This window comes from Mesoplodon densirostris, chromosome 10 (assembly GCF_025265405.1).
Source record: "Mesoplodon densirostris isolate mMesDen1 chromosome 10, mMesDen1 primary haplotype, whole genome shotgun sequence".
Lineage (NCBI taxonomy): Eukaryota > Metazoa > Chordata > Mammalia > Artiodactyla > Ziphiidae > Mesoplodon > Mesoplodon densirostris.
Genome location: NC_082670.1, coordinates 38321925 through 38347373, shown reverse-complemented (window position 1 = coordinate 38347373; position 25449 = coordinate 38321925). Strand labels below are relative to the sequence as shown.

Genomic DNA, 25449 nt, shown 5'->3' with positions numbered 1-25449 from the left:
AGTGATTCTCAGAGATCCAGGTGCCTTACCTGAGTTGCTTTCCATCCTCTCCGCTTCTGTGGGGACAGAATTGTCTCCCTCTTACCAGCCCTTGGATCTGAGCCTGTAGCTCAGGAGGGCCTGTCATCCACACAATCAAGAAGATTGGGAGTTATCTCCAGAGGAAAAGGGGCCAAATTGCAGGGAATGGCCCATTTTATTTTAGGTTGGGGGAGAGCGGGGATGTGGCTGAGAGGTCAGATTTAGCATTAGAGGGCTTCGTGTCCATTGTGACCCTTGCCAGCTTCCCATGTGGCAGTCAGCATGCCACTCATACCCATCCCCACTCCTGGGCTAAGGCAGTGCAGAGTCATGCCCAGTGAACCAGCTGCAGCAGCTTCTAGAGGTTTCAAAAAATTTCTAGGCTTCATCTCCCAGAAATTCAGATTAGGGAAATCTGAGCTCTGTTTTGAAAGTCTCATTTTTTAAGGTGGAGGTTGAATAGACATGTTCGGGAACCACTGATTTAACTTCCTTGCTCTCGTTTTTTCATATCTGTAAGCTGCTTCTTTCTGCTTGTCCTTCTTGCTCCACTTGTGATATGAAACAAAATACATTGACAGATGGGAAAACACCTGGGTCTAAAGAGAGTTGTAGACCCCTAATCTGTGAGGCTGAGACTTACCTAATTATTGATTAAGCAGGGGGCTTTGGGCTTTCTTGGGTGTAGGGCAGTGGTTTATAACCCTGACTTCATCAAACTCACCTGGTAAGCTTTAAAAAAAAAATCCATCGTTAGCTATTTGGTTTCATTTTGTCTGGGGTGGGACCTCAGCATTGGAATTTTTAAGAAACTACCTAAGTAACTCTAATACATAGCCAGGGTTTAGAACTACTAGTGTAGGCACAACTTAGTCCTACCTTCTCTTCACCTTAGACTTGAGACGCGTCTCAAACGTTCTAATAGCCTATGCTCTTGGTTCTTAGTTATCAGTGTCATTATCTGGCTTGTAGGGGCAGACTTTTTCTAAAATGTTCAAGCAGGTTCTCTTTTTCTCTAACAGATGACTCCAAAATGCCTCCCCCACCAACCCTGGAGCCTACTGGGCCTGCGCCTTCCTTGTCTGAGCAAGAATCCCCTCCGGATCCCCCCACTCTGAAACCCATCAATGATAGCAAACCTCCAAGCCGATTCCCAAAGCCAAGAAAAGTGGAAGAAGATGAGCTTTTGGAAAAATCACCTCTGCAGCTAGGGAGCGAGCCCTTGCAACGCCTGCTCAGTGACAATGGCATCAATAGAGTGTCCCTCATGACCCCCGATACATCCCCCGCTGGCGCCCCACTCAGTGGCGTGGGCCGTCGCACATCAGTCCTCTTCAAGAAGGCCAAGAATGGGGTTAAGCTACAGAGGAGCCCTGACAGGGCCCTGGAGAATGGCGAGGACCATGGCGCAGTGGGCTCTCCTGCGTCTCCCACCAGCATCGAGGATGAACAGCACTCCCGGAAGCGGCCAAGGAGCAGGAGCTGTAGTGAGAGCGAAGGGGAGAGGTCCCCCCAGCAGGAGGAGGAGACAGGTGACCTCGCCTGTGACTTCTCTCGCTACTTCTCATCTGCTTTCCTGCTTTGCCTTGCCAGCCAGCACCTTCCCCAGTCAGCTGCCTCCCTAATGGCCCCTGTGGATGCCAGTAGTAGCACTGAGGGCTCTGTAGCTCACAGTTGGGCCTGGTACACGAGTAGTAGCCTGGGGAAATGGGCTTTGAGCAAGTATTTTGAGAGGGCCAGCTTGTGTCTGGGGCTCTCTTTGACCCTGAGCAGCATATAAAGCTATATATGATAAAATGGTTCCTACCTTCATTTTAGTTCATTTATTCATCAGATATTTATGTCAGGCATTATTGTAGGCACTAAAGTATAGGGGGGGAAATCAATAAATAAAACAGACAAGTCACCTCTCTTGTAGGGGAGGTAGACTAAAAGCAAATAAGTAAATTGTATCTCATATTAGAAGCTGTGGAGAAAAGTCCAGCAGGGAATGGGGGAGAGGGGATGCTGAGGTGATATTAGAGAGGGCGGCCAGGGGAGGCTTTTTGAGTAAAGATCTGAAGGAGCTGAAGGTGTGAGCTCTTTGGGTATCTGGGGAAAAGACGTTCCAAAAAGATGGACTAGCAAGTGCACAGGCCATGGGGGTGGAAACATGCTTGCATGTCTGAGGAACAGTGAGGGAACCTATGTGGCCACAGCAGAGTGAGCCAAGGGATCATAGGAGATGGGGTCTCAGAGGTGGTAATAGGGGCTTGTCACTAAAGAGTCCTTACTGCATGTCCAACACAAGCTGGTCACTGGGGAGCAGTAAATCAGACTCAGGTCCAAATCTGAGAGCTTACCGTCCAGTGGGGAGACTAGGTGGTGTCCTGAGGTGCAGAGCTATCCCAGTGCTGGACAGTCTGTGGTTATGTGCCAGGTGACAGCACTGCTAGAGGTGTTCAGGGAACAGGAACTGGGGGAGTTGGGAAGGCTTCATGAGTAGACAGTGCCTAAGCTGGCCCTGGGGATGAGGACAGACTAGAAAGGAACAAAGGGCTCAGGCCCAGGTGTGTAGAAACAAGGACAGAGTCCCTGTGAGGGACAGTTTGGAGAGGGGCTTCCCTCTCCAAAGCGAAGAGGGGCATCAGGAGCCAATGCTGTGGGCAAGGTGGACCTGGACATGCAGGGCCTCCATCACCAGACAGAGTTGTTTAGTCTTGGTGGGATATGGAAGGCCAGCTCACTTGGCAGGGAGGGGCCTGCTCTTGGCTTTTGCTCCTCATGTCCTGTTATGTGGTGGCTTTGGGCTGTGTGGTCAGCACATGCTTTTCTCTGCTTTTCTGTCTTCCTATCTAATACTTTGTTTCCAGCAGTACCTTCCTTTCCTGTCTGGTCCAAGCTTCCCTGTATTAGGGCAGTAGGGTGTTTATATAGAGTCAAGAGCTTGAGGCCTGGAGTTAGGCAGACTTGAATTCAAATCCCATCTTCTTACTAGCTATGTATCCTGGGGCCTATCAATTAACCTCTGTGAGCCTATTCCTTATTTCTAATATGGGGCTAGTGACACCTTCCTTGTGGGGCTCTAAGGATTGGAAGTAGCCTATATAAAGCACTTGGTATATAGCAGTAGTTGGTAGCAGTTATTATTGTCATCCTCTCAGTTACATCAGGCACAGCCAAACAGCACTGAGCACTAAAAATGAAAAATCCTGCTGTTGGGAAATAGGTCTAGACATCAGGCTCATCCAACCTGAGAGGGCCCACCGCCTGGGGACTAGAATCTGTTTCTCCTCCACCATCCCAGCTACCTGGTACCCAGGAATATTTTTGCACAACTTTAGTGGGGTCTCTTAAAAGCAGGTGTTGGTCCTTTGTAGATGAGGCACAGTAGACTTTGGTGATTTAAATTGAGGTCATGATGTTAGAGGCAGAGCCAGGTTAGGGTCCAGATATGTTGGCTCAGACATCTGCTCTTACAGGTGTGACTTGCCTCACAGTTTTCTGGCTAAGGTATATGTGACTTAGAGCTCTTGAGCTCTTGGCTCAGCTGTCAGACTTGTGGGATTCTGGATGGTGGTTGGGAATTGGATAGATAGAGAGGAGAGTTGAAGCTTTCACGGCAGGTGAGAGTCTTGTCCCTGGGATGACCAGACAGTCTTCATGTGCCTCTGAAGGGCTCCCTGCTGTAAACAGACCTTCCCTCATTCATACTTAATAGCATCCTCCATAAGTAAGAAGGTATTACCTTCACTTCACGAAAGTAGCAGCCAAGGCTTAAAGAGGAAAAGGGACCCATATTTCAGAGCCCAGTCTAGAACCCAGGGAATCTGACTCCCCATCATCCCAGGAAGGTCTGGTCTGCCTTAGATCTGCTGAAAAATTCCCCCATCCTCAACTTTGACTAGCTCTGCTAGATATCTCAGGGTGTGGTTGACACAGTCCTTATCCGGCTCCAACCTCCCCTGACACCATCCCAAAAGAATGAAGCTAGCTATTGCCAGCTGTGTGATGGATAGGGTGTGTGAGTGTTTATCTGAAGAGGCAAGGTGGGTGGGCTTCCCAAGAGGCAGAGGAGACTCCCTGATAATTGAGGCTTGAAATTAGAAGCAGATCCAGGGACTTGTGAGCCAGCTGGAGTGAGGTAGTCTTGGTATTTCTCATTGTAGTCAAATGACAGTAACTGGAATGAGCTATGGGCTATTTTCCTTCAAATAAACCCAGAAGGATGGGAAGGTAAATGTAGTGTCTGCTCACTGCCCTAGCCAACATTTCCCCCAAACCTTTATCAGGTTCTCTCCACCACCCAAGACCCATTTCCCAAGAGGAGGGACCAGCCATCCTCTCCACCCCTCCTTGCTGAGCCCTCCCAAGGTGGCTGCTTCACACTGCAGCATGTGTCAGGGGTGGGGGGGTTTCTACACTCAGGCTCACTTTGTGTGTCCTTGGCAGGTGTGACCAACGGCTTTGGAAAACACACTGAAAGCGGGTCTGACTCAGAATGTAGTTTGGGTCTTAGTGGTGGACTGGCATTTGAAGCTTGCAGGTAAGAACACTTGTCCCAAAGCCGTGTTCGCAGCTCTGCCACCTCTCCATTTATTTTCCTTTCAGCTGCAGATTGAACCTCCTCCTGCTTATCTGTTTTTTTCTTCCCGCACTCCTGTTATTTCCTGAAGCCTCTCATCTGTGACTCTGGTAGCTCCTAGGAAACGTTGTGACCCTTGACTGTCAGGCCTGATCTGACTAGGGGGGAGGAGTGATGCTGATGCTTTACAGGGTTTGTAGAGCTGAATTTGGCTCCAGAGGGTGGGGACACCCTCTGTATTGCCCAGTGAAGTTAGCATTTGAGCCAATCCCCACCCACCCCCACCCCCGGCCCATTTAGATAACCCAGTGATAGACATGGTTTCGCCCTTTGCCTTTCGGGGCTTCATAGCAGTGGCCTCTTTAGAAGTGTGGTGTAGGAATAAGAAATGGGCAGATAGGAAATTTGGAATTGCCTTTTAGTCTGACAAAGGCCCCAGCTCTTCTACCATCTTTGAGCTGGGAAGGGATGGGTTTCTTTTCCCATTTTTTCACCTGAAGGGAGGATTTCCGAGGCCAGAACCTTCAACTTTCTTCCACGACTAAGAATTTATTGAATCTCTGCTCTGTATTTGTATGCTCTGCAAGACACCAGGGAGTGTGGGACTCTTGCAAATGGGAGACCTTTGGTGCCACAGAAGAAGAATGACTTGTCCTGAAGGCTGACCTCATGGTCCCTCCACATGGCTACTGGATGGATTCTGGGTTCAGAGCAGGGGAGGAGAGGTCCCAGGGCAACACCAAAATACTATGTGTCTGTGTTTGAAGTGCTTCAAAGGCAGGCTGGGTGTAGGTTCTATTGGGTTCTCACCCTACACTGGTTCTGGGCTCTTGGAGGCCCCCAGATGGCCCCTTGGGCCTAGACTGCTCCCCTGCTGTAGCAGGGCCCAGCTTTCAGTGGTTCCGTAGAGATTTTCTTCCCCACCAAGCCTCAGAAATGTCCTAGCTGTCTCCCTCCATGTTGCAGCTCTAGAGATATAGGAGGAGTGGATGGGAAAACACAGTTACCAGGCATAGAGAAGAGGCAGAGATTTCAAAATCATACAGGATGCTTCTAGCCCGGTCCCGGCTTGGAGTTCCTGACTCCCTTCAAAGATAAGGTGCCTGGAAACCCAGTTCACTGGGGTGGGGTAGGAGTGGGGTTATCAAACTGTCCCCTCTTAGTCCTTGACTAAAGGTAGAAGGTGTGTTCGGCCCCTCCCTCCACAACGGGTGCTCTTCCCAGCTGTGAGCCGCAAGGAGCAAGCCAGGCCAGGCTCTGGTTAGCCTGCCCATTCAGACTACTTGCCTTTCTGCAGAACATGCCAAAGCCACCAATTTCTCTGGGGCCCTGCTCATTGTGGGAACAATGCCCTTGGAAGGTGCTTCCTCTTTAGCTCAGTGGTTCTCAGTAGAATTTCGTGGTTTACAACAGGAGATTCAGGACTTCAACTATAGGGTTTTTTTTTTTTCTTTTTCTTTCTTTTCTTTTTTCCTACATTGTGGCGGTAAGTACATAAAGGAAGATCTTATTAGTTACACCAGAATCATATAATTGCAGAATAAAGAACCTTGAAAGACTTTCTGGTCACTAATCCCATCCCCTTCCCATTCTGTCCCTGGGTTTATCTTTTCTAATGATTTTCTGAGCAGTTTGGAGCTGCACCCTCTTCTTTGGGTCACTCGTTCAATTATTAATTGAGCACTTATGGTGAGCCAGGTACTGTTCTAAGCCCTGATAAGGTGTCTGTTCTCAAGGAGCTTATCATCTAGAAGGGAGAGATAAATGTTAAGCCAGTAAGCAAAATAATTATAGATTGGGCTGTCTGCTTAGACCTGGGTAGCTTAGAGAGAGGGCTGAAATGCAGGCCATGATCGAGTCACTTGTGCGTTTTTCTATGAAACAGGAACATATGGACCTAGTTTTGGTGTTGCATCCTATCTCATTGAGCTCAACCTTCTCAGAGCTCATCATCTGATAGTATAACGTTGGTAGTTTATAATATTCAAGTGAGACATTAAAATTTACTGCCGTTTATATAATAATATTTACTATATAACTGCTATTTATTGAATACTTGGTGTGTTCTGTACTGAGTGCTTTCTGTGTATTAATCCATTAAATCCTCACAGCAACACATGGGGAACACAAGCCTCAGAGAGGTTAACTTGCTCAGGGTCACAGAATGAATGAGTAGAAGAGTGAGGTTCTGAACCCAGGTAGTCTGGCTCCAGAGTTTCTCTCTTAACTGCTTGGTTGTGCCCTCCTCTGTTGTATTTGGAGATGTCTCCCCAGATCCATGATGTGAACTTGGAGAGGCTTTCCTAATAGAACTACCAGTACCTTACATTTTTATAAGGACTCAGATTCTTTAAGTGCAGTGACAGATCTTTGGAGGGTGCATGAGAACTGAATCCTGAATGTGAACTGGGTGTTGTTTTTTCCCCAACAGGTCCTAATTTTGACTAGCAGGAAGAAAGCTCCCAACCTACTAGTAACTGAAGGATTATGATTTATCAGCTCCTCATTGTGCCAGGTTTTCTGTATAAGACCATGATAAAGTCAGTTATGATTCAGTAATGCAGGAGTACCCTACTCTCCAACCAGTCTTAACCCTGGCCTCTTCGTATCCCATTAGGGGTTTCTTAAGCATTTTTGCTCTACTACAGGTTGTTGACTTGTCTTTTAAGCAATTTTTTTTGTTGAAATAATTATATAGCAGTAATATTTTTTAAAGTTTCAATGGGAAAAAACCATAGCCACATCATTCTTGCCCAGAGGCTTTCTAACTGTGATTGTACATTAGAATTGCATTGGGAGCAATTTAAAAATACTGATGCCTGGGTGGGTTCTATTTATACCATTATTCTTGTATTACTGTTCTCATTTTTGCCTATTACCTTCTAGTCTTTGTCTACTATATATTTTTTATCTCTTTGCAGTAGCCATATTTTTTAAAAAACGGTCTGCTTGGTAGTTAAAAAAAAATCCATCTCTGTCTAAGAAAAACGTCACACACATAAAGTAGAAGTGAGAAGTGGATTGTTTTTCCAATTTAAAAAGTCTTTTCTAATTAAGGAAGTAAGGCATGTCCATTATAGAAAATTTGGGAAAGAGGCAGATTTTTGTACCTCAGAAATAAATTGGTTTCTAGAGAAGCAGTGTGAACCAGAGAGTTAAGAATTCTGGGCAGATGTGAGGCAGGCCCTCCTCATGGCCAGGCTGCTTAGACTCTGGAAGGATTGACAAGTGCCTGGGTGACCTTCCCTCTGGATGAAATCCAGTGTCCCTGGGCAGGGGAGCAGGCCTCTCTTTCCAAGTTCAGTGCTTCCACATGGATGAAATGTTTCCTTAAGCCTCGTGGGAGCATTCTGGTCAGAAGTATATCATGGGTTAATACGAGTTTTTAGGGGAAGGTGAGAAACCATTCTCCTTGAAGGGTTTTTGCAGCTCTGCTCCTAGCAGAGATGGGAGAGCAGGAGTGGATGTGTTACTCCTTGAAATTGTTCATTTCGCTCCTCTCTCCCTCCCAGTGGTCTGACACCCCCCAAACGCAGCCGAGGGAAGCCAGCCCTGTCTCGAGTGCCCTTCCTGGAAGGTATGAACGGAGACTCTGACTACAACGGCTCAGGTGAGGAGTGATGTACAAGGTGCATCTTGGGGGACCCGGCCTTCCAGAGAACCAGTTCTGCGGGCTGCAGCCAGACCCTGAGCTCCTCCAAACCTGGGGGCACTGGTCAGGGAAATGGCCCTTCCTCCCAGGTCATTCATACTCCTTTTTCTTTTTTTTTAATTCATCTTATTTTGAATAAGTAACACAAACCATGGTGACAAAAATCAGAAACGTACAAAAGGGTGCATAATGAAAAGCCAGTTCTCCCCTCCCTAGAACAGCCACTGTTAGCGGTTTCTTTTGTGTCTTTCCAGATGTAATCCATACGTACACAAACCAAAAACTTGTGTGTATATTTAAAAGAGTGAGCAGAGAAGCCTAACCTGCACATTCCTCTAAACCATGCCTTTTTTAAGTTAATAATATATCTTGGAGATTCTTTTGTGCTTTTTATTGGCTGCCTAATGTCCCATTACATAGGTGTGCTATCATTTACTTAGCTGGCCCTCTGCAGATGGACATTTAGATTGTTTTCGTTTAATTGTCATAGTGTTGCAGTGAGCAACCTTGTACAAAGATCATTTTGTATTCCTGGGGAGTATATCTATAGATATACTCTATTGCTGTATTGAAGGAAGTATGCATTTGTAATTTTGATAGATATTTCCAGTCTGCCCTCACAGGAGTAATATGATATCCTGTGTCACTCAATTTCACACATAACCCTGTAATTTCATGTGATCCAATGCTTCTACTCCCTACTGGAGTAGAATGGAGACATTCTACTCCAGCAGGTCCAAACATGGATCTTATCTCCTCGGACTGAAGGAATAAAGGACAGGGCAGAGCCAAAGGAGAGGACTGGGTGGTGCTCAGGTGGAACAGGTGCAGGGCTGGCTGTTCTCTGAGCACACCTCTGTCCAGCCCTCCTATGGGGGGTGTGCACTCTGGATGCCCTGTCTTTGAAGCTTCCATCTAACACTCAGCCTTCAGGGCTTCTCTTCCCCTCTTTCCTTTTTCCAACTGCTTTATTTTCCCTTAGCATCAGTTTCTTTTTCATATGTGTGTTGATGAATGCATGCCTGCATGTTTCATTACTGTCTGACTGTCAGTGCCCAGAAGGCAGGGCTTATGTCTAGGTTAATTTGTACAGCATCTAGTGCAAAACTGGGAGCGGATTGGCACGTACTTTGTGCTTCTGGTGGTGACATTTTATTCTTATTTTTAAAACCACATAATTATTAAAATGATGCCAAAGGAAATTTAAAAAGGAAACTGACCTTCCACTGTTCCATCACCTTAACACAATTGTCTTCATTTCTCTATGTTGCCTTCTATTTATTTCAGGCACGTTTTGAACAAAATGCTAATCCAAAACACATGCTCTTTCATATTCTGCTTTTTTCAATGTTATCTTCCAATCAATGCATTATAATTTACTTGTTTCATTGTTAGAATTTGGTTATTTCCAACTTTTAACATTATACATAATGTAGTGAACCCATATTTTTGTTCAAAAGCCTCTTATTCATTTTAAAAGTTATTTTTCTTAGAACAAATTCCCAGGGAAAGAATTTACTGGAGTAGATTGTTCATACTTTTTTTTAAATGGCTCTTGAGGCTTACTGCCAAATTATATTCTGAAAGGATTAGACTGGTCTGTAATTTCCTCAGCAGTATATGATTGCACCAGTTTCCCCACAGCCTGCCTCTTCAATATTGGATTTTGTCTTTTTGTTGTTATTGCTATGGATTTAATAGACAGAAAACAAGACCTCATTATCAGGAATACACTTTATAAAAAATTATATATGTACATGGTAATGTTTCCTTAGGAACATAATTTCTACTCTGTGGAGTTTGGATCTTTTCCTTAGTTGAGTATGGTCACCTCCCTGTTGCCAGCTTATAGACTGGGGAGGAGAAGGGAGGTTCCTCTGTGTGTTCAGAGACATTTGTGAAGTACCCATCCATGTGTGCTAATGCATTAGGTGCAGAACAAAGTAAGCCGAAGAGATAAGGTGTCTGCCCCAGGCAGGACACCCTGTGTAAGGTTCTGACAAAACAGGCAAGAAAAGAATCTGCAGACCTGCTTGGCTCTGCTGAGTGCTGTGCAGCCAGGTGTCCTGGATAGCCAGGTATGGCCCTGTCAGAAAAGAACTCATTTAGCAAATAGTTTTACTGGGATGTCCATCCCAGGCATCTTTTTCCATGAGGCCCACCAGTCAGGGAGGCCCAGAGAGCAGTTTGTGGCTTTGCCAAGATGGGTTATAGTCCTTCTTCCTGGTGTCCTGGTGATGAAGCAGTTATATTTTTCCAAGGAACATCAACCTAGGGTTCTAGTTCAGAGGTCAGCAAACTGTAACCTGTTGCCTGTTTTTGTAGGGCCCACGAGCTAAGAATGTTTTTTACATTTTCAAATGATTGAAAATCAAAAGAAGAATGATATTTTGTAACACATGAAAATTACACAAAATTCAGATTTCAGTGTCCAGGAATAAAGTTTTATGGGGATACGGCGGTGCTTGTTCATTTACCAATTGTCTATGGCTGCTTTCATGCTACAATAGTAGAGTTGAGTAGTTGCAGTGGAGACTGCAAAACCTAAAATACTTACTATTTGGCCTTTTAAAGAACAAGTTTGTCGTCTCCTGATCTAGTCTTAAGAACTAAGGAGAGGGTAGGGAAGAGGAAGGGTGAAGGGGATGTTGCTGACTCATTCCTGGGCTGCCCCAGTCAAATGGAGGCCCCGGGCAGGCCTCCTGGGCACCATTCCATGCCCCCTTGGGCACTGTCTCCTCCCCTCCCCCACCCCCAGGCAGAAGCCTCCTGATGCCCTTTGAAGACCGTGGAGACCTGGAGCCCCTGGAGCTGGTGTGGGCCAAGTGCCGAGGTTATCCCTCCTACCCCGCCTTGGTGAGTCTGCCTGATCCTCCTCCCTCCCCTGGGTGGTCTGGCCCCTGCCTTGCCTTGGGGGCTTATCAGATTGGATCAAGCCAGGAGATTGTGATTGGGAGTCAGGGTGCCTTTAGCTGCAGAAGAGAGGGAGGTTTTATCCCAGCCTGGGTGGGTCACACCAGCTAGACTCCCTGCTTAAGGCACTTAAAATAGGTTAAAGTATGCAGACAGAAGCTAGGGCTCTTAGCGATTTAATAGCATATATTTATTTGCTAAATAAAAAAATTATCTATTATTATGCATAAAACTAATATGTGCTCATTGTAGAAAATTGTAAAAGCTGTTAATAATGCTTAGGTGTTTTACTAAATGTCTGTCATGCTACGTTCTTGAAATGCTGAAGAAGGTATGGTTATTCTCATTTTGTAGGGGAAAAAACTGAAGATCTATTTGCTACCATGGTCATCTAGCTATTAAGTGGCAGGGTTGGAATTTGAGCCCAGGGCACAAAGTGTGATGTCAAAGCCTGTGTTCTGAGCCACTGAGTTCAAAATCACCCACAGTCCCATCTATTCAGAGATTACCTCTTGATGTGTATCCCCAGCCCTTTTTTTTTCTGTTTAACGCATAAATGTGCATAAATATGAGACCATACTCTGTTTAACCTCCCCTTCACTTAACAACACCATGAGCATGCATGTCTTATGCCATTAAACATTCTTCATCAGCAACACTTTCATTACTGCATCATCTTCAGTCGTATGCGTGTACCTTATTTTAACCATTCCCTAGTTGGTCATTTAGATCATTTTGAATTTTTCACTATGATAAACAGCCAGCAGTAAGCATCACTGTAGCTTAACATTTGTGCGCATCCATGGTTATTTCTTCACAGTGAAGAAGTCTTAGGAATGCCTTCTTGGGGCATCTATGTAAAATTCTGATGCAAATTGCCAAATTGCCCCTTAGAACATTAGTTCCGGTTTATACTCCCACCAACAGTAGCTAAAATTTCCATTTTTTCCATAGTAGCAGTAGCTAAAAATTCTAATTTTTACCACCCTGATTGTTATGTCTTAGGGCTCTTTCTATATTAGGGAGGTAATATCCATCTGGCCCTGAAAATACTGATTCTAACCTTTGGGGTATGTCACAATCATCTGGGGGAATTTTTTAAACAATGTAGATAGTGGGGCCCCATCTCAGAACAACTGTATTAGACTCTCTAAAGCCAGACCAAGGCGTGAATATTTTTGTTTCTTTTTTTATGAATTTTTTTTAACACTCCCCAGATGATCTGTAGTGGGTGTTGAGAACCGCCCTGCCAGCCTATGCGTGCACACAGAGCTCTGAGCCTCTCCCAGCACATTTGTGTCTATGGCTCTTTTCATAGACAGCAGCCTCTTAAGGTGAAGAGTGCAGGAACTCTGATCCTTTTTGGACAGGTGAGGAAACTGTAGCTCTAAGAGGTTATACGCCTTGCTGGAGTCATACTGGAACCCATGCTACCTGCCTCACCCCCTGCTTAGCAGTGGCAGGTGGGAGATCCACATTGTGATCCAGCACTGAGGAGGTTGGACCTGGGGCTGCCTTCACAGGCTCCATGCCCAGCTGTCAGTGAGACCTCCAGCTTAGTTGTTGAAGAATTGATTAAGACTGTGCAGGTTTAGTTTTGTTTTTTTTTTAATCTCACAATACAAAGAAAGCCAGTCTAAAACTAGTCTCTTTTTTTTTTCTTTTTTTTGTTTAAATTTATTTATTTATTTTTTGGCTGTGTTGGGTCTTCGTTGCTGTGCACGGGCTTTCTCTAGTTTCGGTGAGCGGGGGCTACTCTTCGTTGGGGTGTGCGAGCTTCTCATTGTCGTGGCTTCTCTTGTTGCAGAGCATGGGCTCTAGCCGTGTGGGCTTCAGTAGTTGTGGCATGGGGGCTCAGTAGTTGTGGCTTGCGGGCTTAGTAGTTGTGGCTTGTGGGCTCTAGACCACAAGCTCAGTAGTTGTGGCGCACAGGCTTAGTTGCTCCACAGCATGTGGGATCTTCCCGAACCAGGGATCAAACCCCTGTCCCCCTGCATTGGCAGGCGGATTCTTAACCACTGTGCCACCAAGGAAGCCCCTCTTTTTTTCCTTTTTAATTATCTTCTTAATCATACATTTTCTTTTGTGATAAAGAAATTCAGCCACCACCTGAAAAAACCCACCACCTGAATACAACCTGTGTTTTTATTTTGGTTTATGCTCTCCCAGTCGTTTTCCTCTGCATACTTAAATATGTACTTGTGCATATAGTGACTATACAGTTTTTAAATTTCTGAGGCTCTTGTTCTTTAAAAAAAATGTTATTTGTTTTTCTGTAAAAATTATGTATCTACATTACAGAAGCTTTGGAAAAAGAGAAAATCAACACAAATTGCAGCATTGACATCATCTATAAGCATTTTGTATTGTTGCTTCTATTTATCATTTATATATTATAGCTGTAACAATATTGTGTGTACACATTTGTTATGTAATGTGTTAAATGTTATCGCAGACTTTATTTCCATGTTGTTTTACATCTGCATGACATTTGAGTGAATGGACCATTATTTATTATTTGGGGATACATTTGTCTCTGTCTTCTTTAAAAAGGGAGGCGAGCTCCCCTTAAGAGGCAAGCTTGCCCATCTTGCTTCTGCCCTTGGGAGGACACTTTTCACAGTCTGCCCCACTTTTCAAGCCAGGCACTATCCCCACTGTGGATAATCGAGGAAGTTCAGGAGGGCTTGTCTGGTGGTTCTCATTAGGACCCTTAGCTTCAGGCCCAGGAGGGACAGACAGGCTGGGAGTTAGACTTTTTACCAAATCACACAGCTGGGGGCAGAGTAGTGGTGGTTCTTCCTTAGAGTAAACTCTTAACTAGAGGACCTGCTTTTAGCTGCTTATCTTGAGAAGGATGTAGGGAAGCTGGCAGACACCCAGAAGTAAATAGAGCAATTTATTATTATAAGAGGCTCCCTGGGGCAGGGTATAGGAATTAAGATTGCTCCATCTCTGGAGAAAGCTGCCTCCTCTGTAAGTTTCAAAGTCTCCCTGGCCTTGGTGCACAGAGATTATCAGCCAGCTGCTCTGGAAGCAGGGGCTGTGTAGGAGGCAGTGGGCAGCAGAGGCCCAAGCCTTGTCCAGGCGCCTGGTTTTAGTCCCAGCCAGCTACATCTTTCTGTGCTTGGCGTTCTCCTCTGTCAGCTAATACTTGTCAGCAGACTTCTCAGCATCAGCAAGAGGATGAAATAAGATGATGTGTGAATAATTAGGAGCTTTGGTAACTTTGTCAGTGCTCCACAGAGCTGGAGAATTATTGTTGTGTTGATGCCACCAGGCATTTTGCTGAGCCCTTGCCCTTGTGGAGCCTGCAGCCTCAAGGACTCATTCTTCCAGTGGCCCTTGTTTCCGACCACATCATTCTCCCCTCTTCAGCAACCCTCCACACTCAGTCTTTTGCCTTCTCTCTGATTTTACCACGGAGGTGCTAAAATTGTATCTGGTCTATGCACCAGGAAGGATTATTGTCAGACAGGAAGGTGGTGGGTAACCAGGAGATCTGTTTAGGTAGAACCAAAGGGATGAGCCCTCTGGCCAATTCAGGACCTTCTTCACAGCCATGGTGTCTAGGAAGCCCCTGAGATTTTGAATTGCACAGGTTCTAAAGGGAAATTGGCAGGGGAAAAAATGGCCTCCATTCCTCTCCCCTAAGGGACGTTGGGAGGAAGGCGTTTGTCTATTTGGCCTGGATGTCAGAGATGCTCCACTCACTTCTGAAACCCCCCCACCCTGGCTTCCCAATACTTCTCTTTCAGCTCTGGGGCCTGACAGTTGATGGAGCAAGCTCCCTTGTCGGAAGGTCTGATTGGAAAGGGCCCAAGGATTAGGACAATACCTGGGGAAACAGAGTCAGAATTTCTGTTTGGGGTACTGAGGGTCATTGGAAGAGGTCAGCCCCTCCATCACTGCATTGTGGGCAGAGCCAATCCCCTGCATAGCTTTGGTGTACGGTGGTTCAGTGGTTAGTCCTACAGCAGAGTGCACTGGTCACCCCGTCCACTCGCCGCTGAATGCTGTCTCCTGCTTCCAGATCATCGATCCCAAGATGCCCCGGGAGGGCCTTCTGCACAATGGCGTCCCCATCCCCGTCCCCCCACTGGATGTGCTGAAGCTGGGAGAGCAGAAACAGGCCGAGGCTGGAGAGAAGCTCTTCCTTGTCCTCTTCTTTGACAACAAACGCACCTGGTGAGTGGGTGCTGCTGCTGGGAGGGTGCACCAGGATGCAGGCTGAGGGGCCCAACCAGGTGGCTGTTCTAATGCTGACGTGCCGGAGAGGTACACAGAGGGGCTGTGGACTCGGCCACCCTGCCTCCACCCAGGTGAAGTGAAGGGTTACCTGCCAGCAGCTGGTCTGCATTTGCCATGTTAACAGTAACCTGGTGTTACTAATAACACTGATTAATGGTGTTAATAGTAACTGAGGGGTATGGCAGATCAGATTCCTTGTGAAACACTCTGAGATGGAGATTTGTATTAGGAGTCATTGGGAAGAGCTGTGAGGGTGAGGGGGCGCAGCACTGGGCAGAGGAAAAAGTTGAACTGCAGTGCACTTGCTGCAAGCCTCATCCTGTTTGGAGCTCTGGAGCTGGGTGGCTCATTAGAGATGTCAGGGATTGGGGCTGTGCCTTTGTACCCCCATGTCAACCAGTCATTGAATGCTGGCTGCCCCTGGGGAGGGGGGTGACATTGATGGGGGTTGATTCCTGGAGCGGGACTCACTTGAGAGCCTGTAATCTGCCAACACTCCCAGCGGCTGCAGGGAAGCATGTCTCAGTCCTGGGTGGAGAGTTCTGGGCAGTGCAGTATCCACCGCAAGGGGCTTGTCTGCTCATGGCTTACAAACACCAGCAGGAGGATTCTTTCACCTCTGCTTCTGTAGAGTGAGGAGGTAGGACTAGCTAATAGCTATCATTTATTGAGCATTTACTCTATTTCCTTATGCAAATTGCTTTACATGCATGATTTCATTTGGTCCTCATTTAAATCTTCATTAATCCCCTCCCAATCCATTTTGCAGATGAGGAAGCTGAGGCTCAGAAAGCCAAGAATCCATAGCCAGAACTGGGACACAAACCAAGATCTGGCTCCAAAGGCTGGGCTCTTAGCCACATGTTATATTCACCCAGGGACCTTTTAAAAAACACCAGGTGCAGGCCCCACCAGAGATCATTTCATCGATTCCTGGCATCAGCTCCACTTCCTAGCTGTAGCTCCCTGACTCCGCAAGGCAGGGTGAGGCTCAGAGCCCTCCAGATGACTCAGCTAGTCTCGCTGGGGGTACACGGGCTTCCCTCTGGCAACCGTCTAAGCTGAGTGAGTGTTCTGGGCCCAGGCAAGGGCCTGGCTGCAGAATAAGTCCCTTGGTGGCTTCCTGCCTGTGGCATCCCAGTCTGCCTCCCTCTGCCCTGTCCCCTCCCCCTGGCTTTGCTGGTCCTGGGCAAGTGGGTCCAGAAGAGCCTCCTTTGGGACCCACCACGGTCCAGCCTTCTTACTGTGCTTGTATTTTAGGCAGTGGCTTCCGAGGGACAAAGTCCTGCCCCTGGGTGTGGAAGACACTGTGGACAAGCTCAAGATGCTGGAAGGCCGCAAGACCAGCATCCGCAAGTCAGTGCAGGTGGCCTACGACCGTGCGATGATCCACCTGAGCCGAGTGCGGGGACCCCACTCCTTTGTCACCTCCAGCTACCTGTAAGGGCAGGGCCTGGCCTGCATCTGCCTGCCCTGCCTCCGTCCTGTGGGGCACAGAGAAGCCTCTTCCTGCCCCAGCCAGACGTACGGCTGGCAGCTTGCCCCTTCCATGGCAGGCCAGGGACTGGGCTGTATCCTCCCCAAGGACAAGGCCACAGTTTTGACTAACTGCATGGTTCCCCTGGTGGGCCTGCTGTGTGCCAAAAACTCCCACCTGAGCTCCCTCAGGGGCTGGTCCACCGAAGAACCAGTTAGAAACAGAAACAGCTGTGAGGCTTGGGCCCAGCCGAGGAGATAGACCTGGCCCCAGAAAGCAAGAGGTCTTAGGCTTTCTCAAGGGTGTGCCTGGCCCCCTCCAACCCATTCCCAACTAACTACACCTCAGGGTGAGCGAGGCTCTTGACACTGACCCCAGAGGTGCTGTGGATACACTAGGGTCCCGCGGGGAATCTCACGGAGCTCACCCTCTCTCTCCATCACCCGTCCTCATACCTCTTCCCTGTCCCATCTTCTGCACCTCTGCCCAGTCTCTCTTTTTCCCTTGTTCCTTTCCCGACTTCCTCTTGTGCCAAACTGACAGAAACCATCACCAAACTGATCTTTTTCTTTTTATGGCTCATTCCCTTTGAGGCCAGCTGCTAGCCTACCACTTGGGTGACCCCTTCACCAGCACACCTCCCCACCCCCTTACATGTGCTATAGACAAACAGCTGAGGCCAGCCTGTGAGAGCTTGCCCGCTTAGATTGAGGCAGGGTCCCTCCAGCCCTCTTCTGTCTTGCAGAGAGGTGGGCTCAGGCTGGACGGGCTCCTGTCAGCAGACCAGGCTGCTTGTGTCAGTGTCCATCTGTCCACGTGGATTCCGAGGGTTGTTGGGTGAAGCTGTGCCCTTTGGCTGGGTCTGCCCTTTCACTCCTCCTAGCGTCTCCTCGTGGGCTTTTCCTTTTCTGCACCTGCAGCCTCTAGCCTCTCTCTACCACTAGGGATGGCGTGGGGCCTGCAGTCCAGCATCTCCCTGTCCTGCGCTCTGCCCTGCCCAGCCTCTGCTGCTCTGAACTCCAGGGAACACAGTCTTTGATTTCAAACCCTCTGTCCCTTGCCCTCTTTTCCTTCAACCCCCTCTCCACCTTTACCTTCTCGAAAACAGAAGGGAAAAAAAACTGTGAAACGGGAATGCTGACTGACAAACCAACACAACTTTCAGAGGCTTCAATGTCTGTTCTCTGGATGTTTCTTTTCACCTCTTAAGCACCAAAGTTGCAGGGCCAGGTTGCAGGCCAATGATTGCCATGTTGATTTTTAACCTGATGTTCTTTTTAATTGTTTTAAATTTTTCATAGGGGAGTTTTGGACAAAACAAAGTCACTGGGGAGATCACTGCCATTTTTACACACTTTTTAAAAATACAACCAACCAACCGCCACGACTTCTTATACGTTTGGGACATGAGCCAGAGTTTAAAAGGGAACCAACAAAACTCTCTATAACGTAAAGGATGGGGTTTTGGATTTTGTACAATAATAATACTACAATACAGCCTATGGCTAGGGAAGGACATAGTGTATATAGTTGTAAAATACTGTTCTAAATTATTCAGGCCTATAGTTTCCATTACTGGAGTCCTCCATTGTGTGGCTGAGTATTTTAAATGCACACAGTGTGGTTTATTTAAAGGAGCCAATGCGTCCCCCCTCCCCAGGTAGTCGGTCGGCTGTGGACTATGTGACCTTCGTCTCAACCTGTGTTGTAAGATCTCGGGGCTTTCTCTCTCTCTTTCTGTGTCTGTCTCTTTCTTCCCCCCAACACTTTCTCTTTCTTAGTCTCTTTCTCTCTCCCTTTTTTTTTCAGTCTCTTTGAATCTTTCAGTCTCTCTCTGAGTCTCATTTTTAAAACTGCTCTTTTAGAACGGGAAACGGCTCAGATCCTGCTGTGGCATGGGGCCTATGTGTCTCAGTCGCGTCTGCTGTGAAGCACACGATGCTCTATTTATTGTAGAAAGTGACTTTATTTGCTTTCTAGAATTGTTTATAACAGATGGTATAAGAGAGGTAATAAACAGAGAAAAATCTATGCTTGTAAAGAATACAAAAGTTAATTTTACCTACTGTAATATGACTGTCTTAAACTTATTTTCTCTCTGAGAAATAAATGTTCTAATGGGCAGCAGTTGGCTGTGTGTGTGTTTGATGTCGTCAGTGGGGCCTGCCTTTCTCCTCCTAATCTCTGCAGCCCTCCCCCTCTTCAAGACACCAGGGCCTATTAAGAATGGGGTTGTCTAGCTGTTGCAGACTCCCAGCTGGACAGGGCTCTGTCTCTCTGTCTGTCTGCCTGCCTGTCTGTCTCTTGGACCCCTGGGAGGGGTGCAAGAATGATTTCTGACGTTTTCCTCCCCAACAGCACTGCCTTTTGGGAGTTGTGGAAGGTCCAGCCTACTTCCCATGCCTTGGCTGCTCTGTAGCCCCATTCCTTTAGGAGCATCTGCTCCTTGTTCAGTGGGAGAAGTGGCCCTTTGGACAGCTCGGGCACCTGTTCACCAAGCTTGCAGAATTGGAGAGTCTAGGCTGCTCCCACCTCCTTTGACATGATTGCCATCCCCATTCTATAGAGAGGGAGGGAGCCGGGACACACAGTCAGAACATGAGCCTGACTCCTTTTAGAGCTGGAAGTGAGCCTTGAGCTTACCTGGTCTTCATTTTGCAGATGTGGAAACAGACCAGCAAGATTAAAAAATTTGGCCAAGATCAGCCAGCCAAGAAATGGTGGCAGAATTGTGGGACGACGATCTGGCCAAGGCTTTTTTTGTGGGCTCCATAGCATTTCAAGGCTATGCTGGCCTGTACCTCCTGTACTGTACCTCCCTCCCCTCTCTGTGGCTCTGGCTTCAACATTTCTGGAAAGGGTTATCTTGAGCAGAAGCAGGAGTATTCCCTGGGACAAACTGGTTGTTGGGCCTAGGATAGCTTTTCCCTGACCCATTCTCTCTGGTTCTGCCTGGCTCCTGTGCTTGGCTGGGAGTTACATATCTCAGTGTGTGGCTGGAGGACACAGGAGTCTCCTGATCACCTCCTCCACAGGGCCTTTGAAATTCTTATCATTGAAGTCACTGAAGTGTAAAGGCTGTCAATCTGGTATAACATTAACAAAGTATCTCTAATGTACTGATAGTCCTTATATTATGTGTTAGAGTGCAAAGCTACACACTCCTAATCCCAGGAAGCTAACAACCTGATTTATAAGACACATTGCAGACAACTCTGAAAAAGCTTCCAGAAGAATGAAGCAATTCAAGTGGGGTTAAAAATACCTATATATGAATTTATATTTTGAATTACTAAAGCAATTTAGAGCGAAATTACAAGGTCACCCTATAGAACATTTTGCAAATAAAGGAAAAATGACCAGATGAGTAGGATTTTAGTAGAGGAGGATAAAAAGAAGTCATTGTAACTAGATGAAGCGGCTTAAACAAAGGGCAGCCTCTGGGAGGTATGGTGTGTATTCCAACTCAAGTGACCAACAGCCATCCCCTTTGACTGGAAACAATTTAGGGAGTGAGGCAGTATGTTGGGATTAACAACCCTGTCACTCACTTGCTGTGTGACCTCAAGCATGGTACTGGACCTCTCTGAGCCTCTCTCAGACTGATTTAATAGAGGACCCTGAAGCCAGGGTGAGGCATTAGTACATGGTAGGCGGCAGCATCTATTGAAGGATTTGAATAGGGAAGAAACTTGATTGCAGCTTGGCAACTAATTAGACATCAGAGTCAAAAAGGAGTGTTATGGCAGGGTCACTGTGTGGCTGGAGGGACCAGCAGTGGGTTTGCCGGGTGAGGAGGGAGGAAGAGTTTACTTTCTGATGAGTTTATGTTGCCTACAGGACATCTGAGAAAAACCCCCAGCAAGCAGATGGAACTGCACCTGGAGTTCCAGAGGAAGGTAGGAGCAGATGACAGAACTGTGGAGCCAGTGAAGCCATTCAGTGTAGTTAGGAGAATGGCCAAGGGGAGAGAGGGGGAAGGGCAGAGCTGAGGAAAGCCCCTTATGTTTAGAGGATGGGGCTGGGGGACAGAGGATGGAGACAGCGCCTTCAGAGGTATCTGGCCCCCAGGGAGGGCCTGACACAATGTCAAGCCCTAAGGATCATCTAGCCACCAACCCACCCCCCCACCAACTCACTTCACACAGAGAGGCAGGTCAGGTGTGCTCAGCATCACAGAGCAGGAAGAGGCAGTGATGGATCGCAATCCAGAACCCAGCACTTTCTACTCTTTCCATACCCACATATTCAGAGCCCTGGAAGTGAGTAGACTTTTCCTTAATTAATTTGATCACTGCTGTTATTAAAATTCATGGCTTCAAGTCTGAAATATGATACTGGAGCATGTGGAGGCACTCTGACCAGGAAAAGAAAATCTCACTTTCCTAGCAAGTTAAAAAATATCATTAGGGGCTTCCCTGGTGGCGCAGTGGTTGAGAGTCCGCTTGCCGATGCAGGGGACGCGGGTTCGTGCCCCGGTCCGGGAAGATCCCACATGCCGCAGAGCGGCTGGGCCCGTGAGCCATGGCCGCTGGGCCTGCGCGTCCGGAGTCTGTGCTCCGCAACGGGAGAGGCCACAGCAGTGAGAGGCCCGCGTACCTCAAAAAAAAAAAAAAAAAAAAAAAAAGATGGGGAAGAAGTTTCTGCCTGACTGTGTGGTGGAGAAGAGGGGCCAAGGAGGTGTGTGTCTGGGCCAGAGCTGGAGGGGAACTCTGACTTGACCTTAGCACTTGGGGGTTCCCTTCTGCTTGTCCTTTCCCTTAAAGGGTGGAAAGAAAAGATAAAGATGTATTTGTATTTACTTATATATTGCATGCTATATTGTATATTATATATATTGCAATATAATTACATATATGTTAGTATTCTCTACAATTTTAATATTCTTAAGAGGGCCAGGACTCACAGACTACATGGAGTAGAAAAAGCGAATTGTCCCCAAACTTCAGAAGGGTTGTTGTGTTGTTATTTCAAAGAACACTGTGTGTCCTTTGCTTGGCACCTGTAAGGCTGGTTGGAAGTGGAGGGTTTCAGTCTAACTCCCCTCACTTCTGAAGCAGTGTCTGAGTTCCTTCCTCTTCCTTCTGCTTTGTATTGGCTTCTTTTGGGGCCGTAAAGATAGTTGGGGGGATGCAGTGTTGATGGTTCCTGGTGGGCAAGAGTGCAGGATGCATAGGGGTCCAGAGGAGGCCCTCCCCACCCACCCCAGCTTCACAGTCCAGAAGACTGCCAAAGGATTTTATCTGAGCTGGTCACAAAAAAATATAAAATTTGTTCTTTGCTATCTAATTTGGGAAAAAAAATTTTTAAGTGCAAAGGAGAAAGTAAGACTATTTTAACCACTTAGAAATAACCATTTCCACCATTTTAATGTAATTCCTTACTGTCTCATTTTTTTCTAGGTAGAGCATGCATGTATTTTAGTTTCTCGTACTGGGTTGCTGGGAAATCAGTTGATAGCTGTCTGCAGTCACTGCAGAAGTTCTCAGCATGACTGGAACACAAGGCCCAACAGCTCTTCTGCCCAAGTTTAACTTTTCCTCACTTGCTGAGTATCATGAAATGGCCTGTGCCAACCATTGCCTGTTATTGTTGTTTGCTTGTTCCCGTCATTTTGCTAAGATATTGGTAGACTCTAACAGTTGAAATTGAATGAGAGCTATAGTGCTCCATCCTAAGAACTTTTGCTATTGGGGTACATTTCCATGGAAATAAGTCTTGGACCAAATTCCACCCCATGTTCAAACACCTGTGAGCGAGGTGGCCCCCAAAAGGCCATATACTTTCTTCTTCAGCTTGAGAAGTTCCCACTCTCTGCCCTCTGGTACAGCAGCAGCACCTGGCATGAAAGGTCATTCCGAGGTGGACACAAAACTCTTTTGAGTGCAAAACCAGCTGCTGAGTAGGTGGGTCAGAGGGCCAGAGCAACAGAGCTTTAGACCCAGAAACAATTTTTGTTGTTTTTGATATAACTTTACATACAGTAATTAAGATACACAGCCTTGAATCTCTGTGAATTTTTACATTTGTAACCATCCACGAAACCACCACCCAGATCAAAATACAGAACATTTCCAGTGCCCCAGAAAGTTCCTCATGTTCCATCCTAGTCAATATCTACTCCCCCCATCCCCCAAGGGTAACTACTATCCAGGATTCTATGACCATAGATCCACGTTGCCTGTTCTTGAACTTCATATGAATGGAATCAGACTGTGTGTGTACTTTTTTGTCTGGTTTCTCTCATTCAATATCATGTCTCTGGGCTCCATTCCTGTTATGCACGTAGCTGTAGCTTGTTTTGAGTAGTATTCTATTGTACAAATATACCATAGTGTGTTGATTCTTCTGCTGGTGGACATTAGGTTGTTTCTATGTTGAGCTGCCATAGTAACACTGCTATGAACATTCTTGTACGTGTCATTTGGTGGACACAATGCTCATTTCTCTTCAGAAAATCCCTGGGAGTGGAATTGCTAGGTCACTGGTTGGTTGTGTGTTTAGCTTTAGTAGTTCTACCAAACAGTTTTCCATTGGTTGGATGATTTACACTCTTGTAGCCGTGAATGGCAGTCCAGGTGTTCCATATCCTTGCCAGCACTTAGCATTGTCAGCCCATGATGTTTGCTCTAGACCTGCTTGTTGAACGACTTCCGCTAAGAGCCATCATACAGCAAGGCTTCTTTCTTCCTGTACAACACTACCTTGCTCCCAAGGGAGAGTTATGAACTGCCAAGGTGTTTTCAACTAGGGAACCCCCCATTGAGGGGATGGGTGAGGTGGGAGAACTGATCCTGTCCTGTGTGGCTCAGCCTTCTCTTAGCACCTACCTCTGTACTATGGTGCCACCCACATCCTGCTTTGGCTCTTTGGGGAATAAGGAACTTCTTAGTTCAGAGTAACACAATCCTCCCTGGCCCCCTCCTCCTCATCCCTGGCCATTGGACTCTGGGGGACTGAGCCCAGCTTCAGGGGCTCCCTCTCTCATACAGACCCACACTGCCAATACTTCACTCCTCAGGCATGCTGCATACAAGCAGGGCAGAAGGCACCCCCTGCACATTGTATCCAAATCCTTCCTTGCCCACTGGCTGGTATCTGAAATTCCATTAGCCCTTCATGCCTTTACCTCTCAAGGCCATGATCCTTGGGGACATGCCTGTGGCCCTGGTTTCCTTTGAATTACTGGTATCCCAGCGTGATAAAGAATGTGTGAGCAGGTCTTGATGAGGCAGTAGAGCAAAGGACACCGGGTCCTTGAGGGGAGGAGTAAAGAGGGGATGAAAAGGGCCTATTTGCTTTTGGCTGACCTTGGTGACAGACACACATTTCAGAGCCGTCAAGGATGACTGCTCACTAAATCGACTTCAGAGGAATTGTTCAGATCACAGGTGGGCGAAGGTCTGAGATAAGACCACAGGTTCAGGGGAAGAGGCCCAGAGAGGGAGTCTTGTTTGGGAACAAAGCTCTGGAAACAAAAGATTGCAGAGCCCGAATTGATGTGGGCAATCGTGTGAAGCCAGCCCTGTCCTTAGGTGCAAGAACGTGTTGGGGTCTAAGCCATGCTGTGGGATGAGGACACAGGCTTCCCTGGGCTGTCCAGTGGGGCTTCTGGGTCCACTTAAGATTTTGGACACACTCCCAAGGTTTTGGAAGGTTTTGGCGGCCAGAGCCCCGCCATTCCTCCTCCTCCTGCCCCTGTCCCTCCCTCCTCTGTTCCTCACACCCTCCCTTCCCTTTCTCCCTCCCCTCTGTGTCTCCCTCTCTGTCTCTCTTCAAATTTTATTATTCTTTATTATTTTTAACTCCAATTGATTTAAGTGACTCAGAAAATTTAAATATTCAGGAAAGTCTCCCTCCTTGTCCCCAGCCTCCTAGTTCCCCTCCCAGAGGCAACCGATTTTTCCAGTTGCATATGTAACTTTCCAGAGGTAGCTTAATATCAGCGTATGTGTGCACGTTCGCACGTGTGTCTATGGGTGTGTGTGTCCCTTTTTTTATACAAATGGTAGCACACCATTCACATTGGTCTAGCCCTCATTTTTTTAAATTGTTTTTATTAAATATTGATCAGGTATAAAAATAGTAGTTATACAATATATATGTATTAAAAAAAAAAACCATGATACAATAAGCCACCTGGTACCTACCACCTCTCCTAGACAAAGAAACAGGGTCTTTAAAATCCTCTTTGTGGCCCTTCCCAGCCTCACCTTTTCTTCCCCTAAATACTGTCCTAAATGTTATGCTATTATGCCCTTTTTTCCTTTATAGTCCTGCCATATGTTCATGTCACCATACAATAAGTATGGGGTAGTGTCTCACCTTTTTGGATTTTGAAGAGAAGGAAGTGTACTGCCTGCAGTCTTCAACAGCTTGCTTGTATCCCACCCACGATTAGTTTAAGGGTTTTGAGGTTCAGTTGAGTGATGCCAATCATTTCCACTGTGGTATGGAATTCCATCGTATGAAGATACCACAATTAAGTTTTCGTTGCACTATTTAAGGACATTTGGGTTGCTTCCGATTTTTTGCTGCTAGGATCAGTGCTGGTGTGAATGTTCTTAATTG

General features: G+C 46.8%; 1 protein-coding gene across 1 annotated transcript in view; it reads left to right on the top strand.

The window, feature by feature from the left end:
* BRPF3 (bromodomain and PHD finger containing 3) overlaps nt 1-19005 on the top strand; it is a 34598-nt gene extending 15593 nt beyond the window's left edge. Inside the window, exons 8-13 of the mRNA XM_060109488.1 lie at nt 1044-1553; nt 4453-4546; nt 8098-8195; nt 10996-11093; nt 15184-15338; nt 16662-19005. Coding sequence (XP_059965471.1) covers nt 1044-1553; nt 4453-4546; nt 8098-8195; nt 10996-11093; nt 15184-15338; nt 16662-16845 — 1139 coding nt within the window. The 3' untranslated portion in view covers nt 16846-19005. The remainder of the gene's footprint in view (nt 1-1043; nt 1554-4452; nt 4547-8097; nt 8196-10995; nt 11094-15183; nt 15339-16661) is intronic.
* The last annotated feature ends 6444 nt before the right edge of the window (nt 19006-25449 follow it).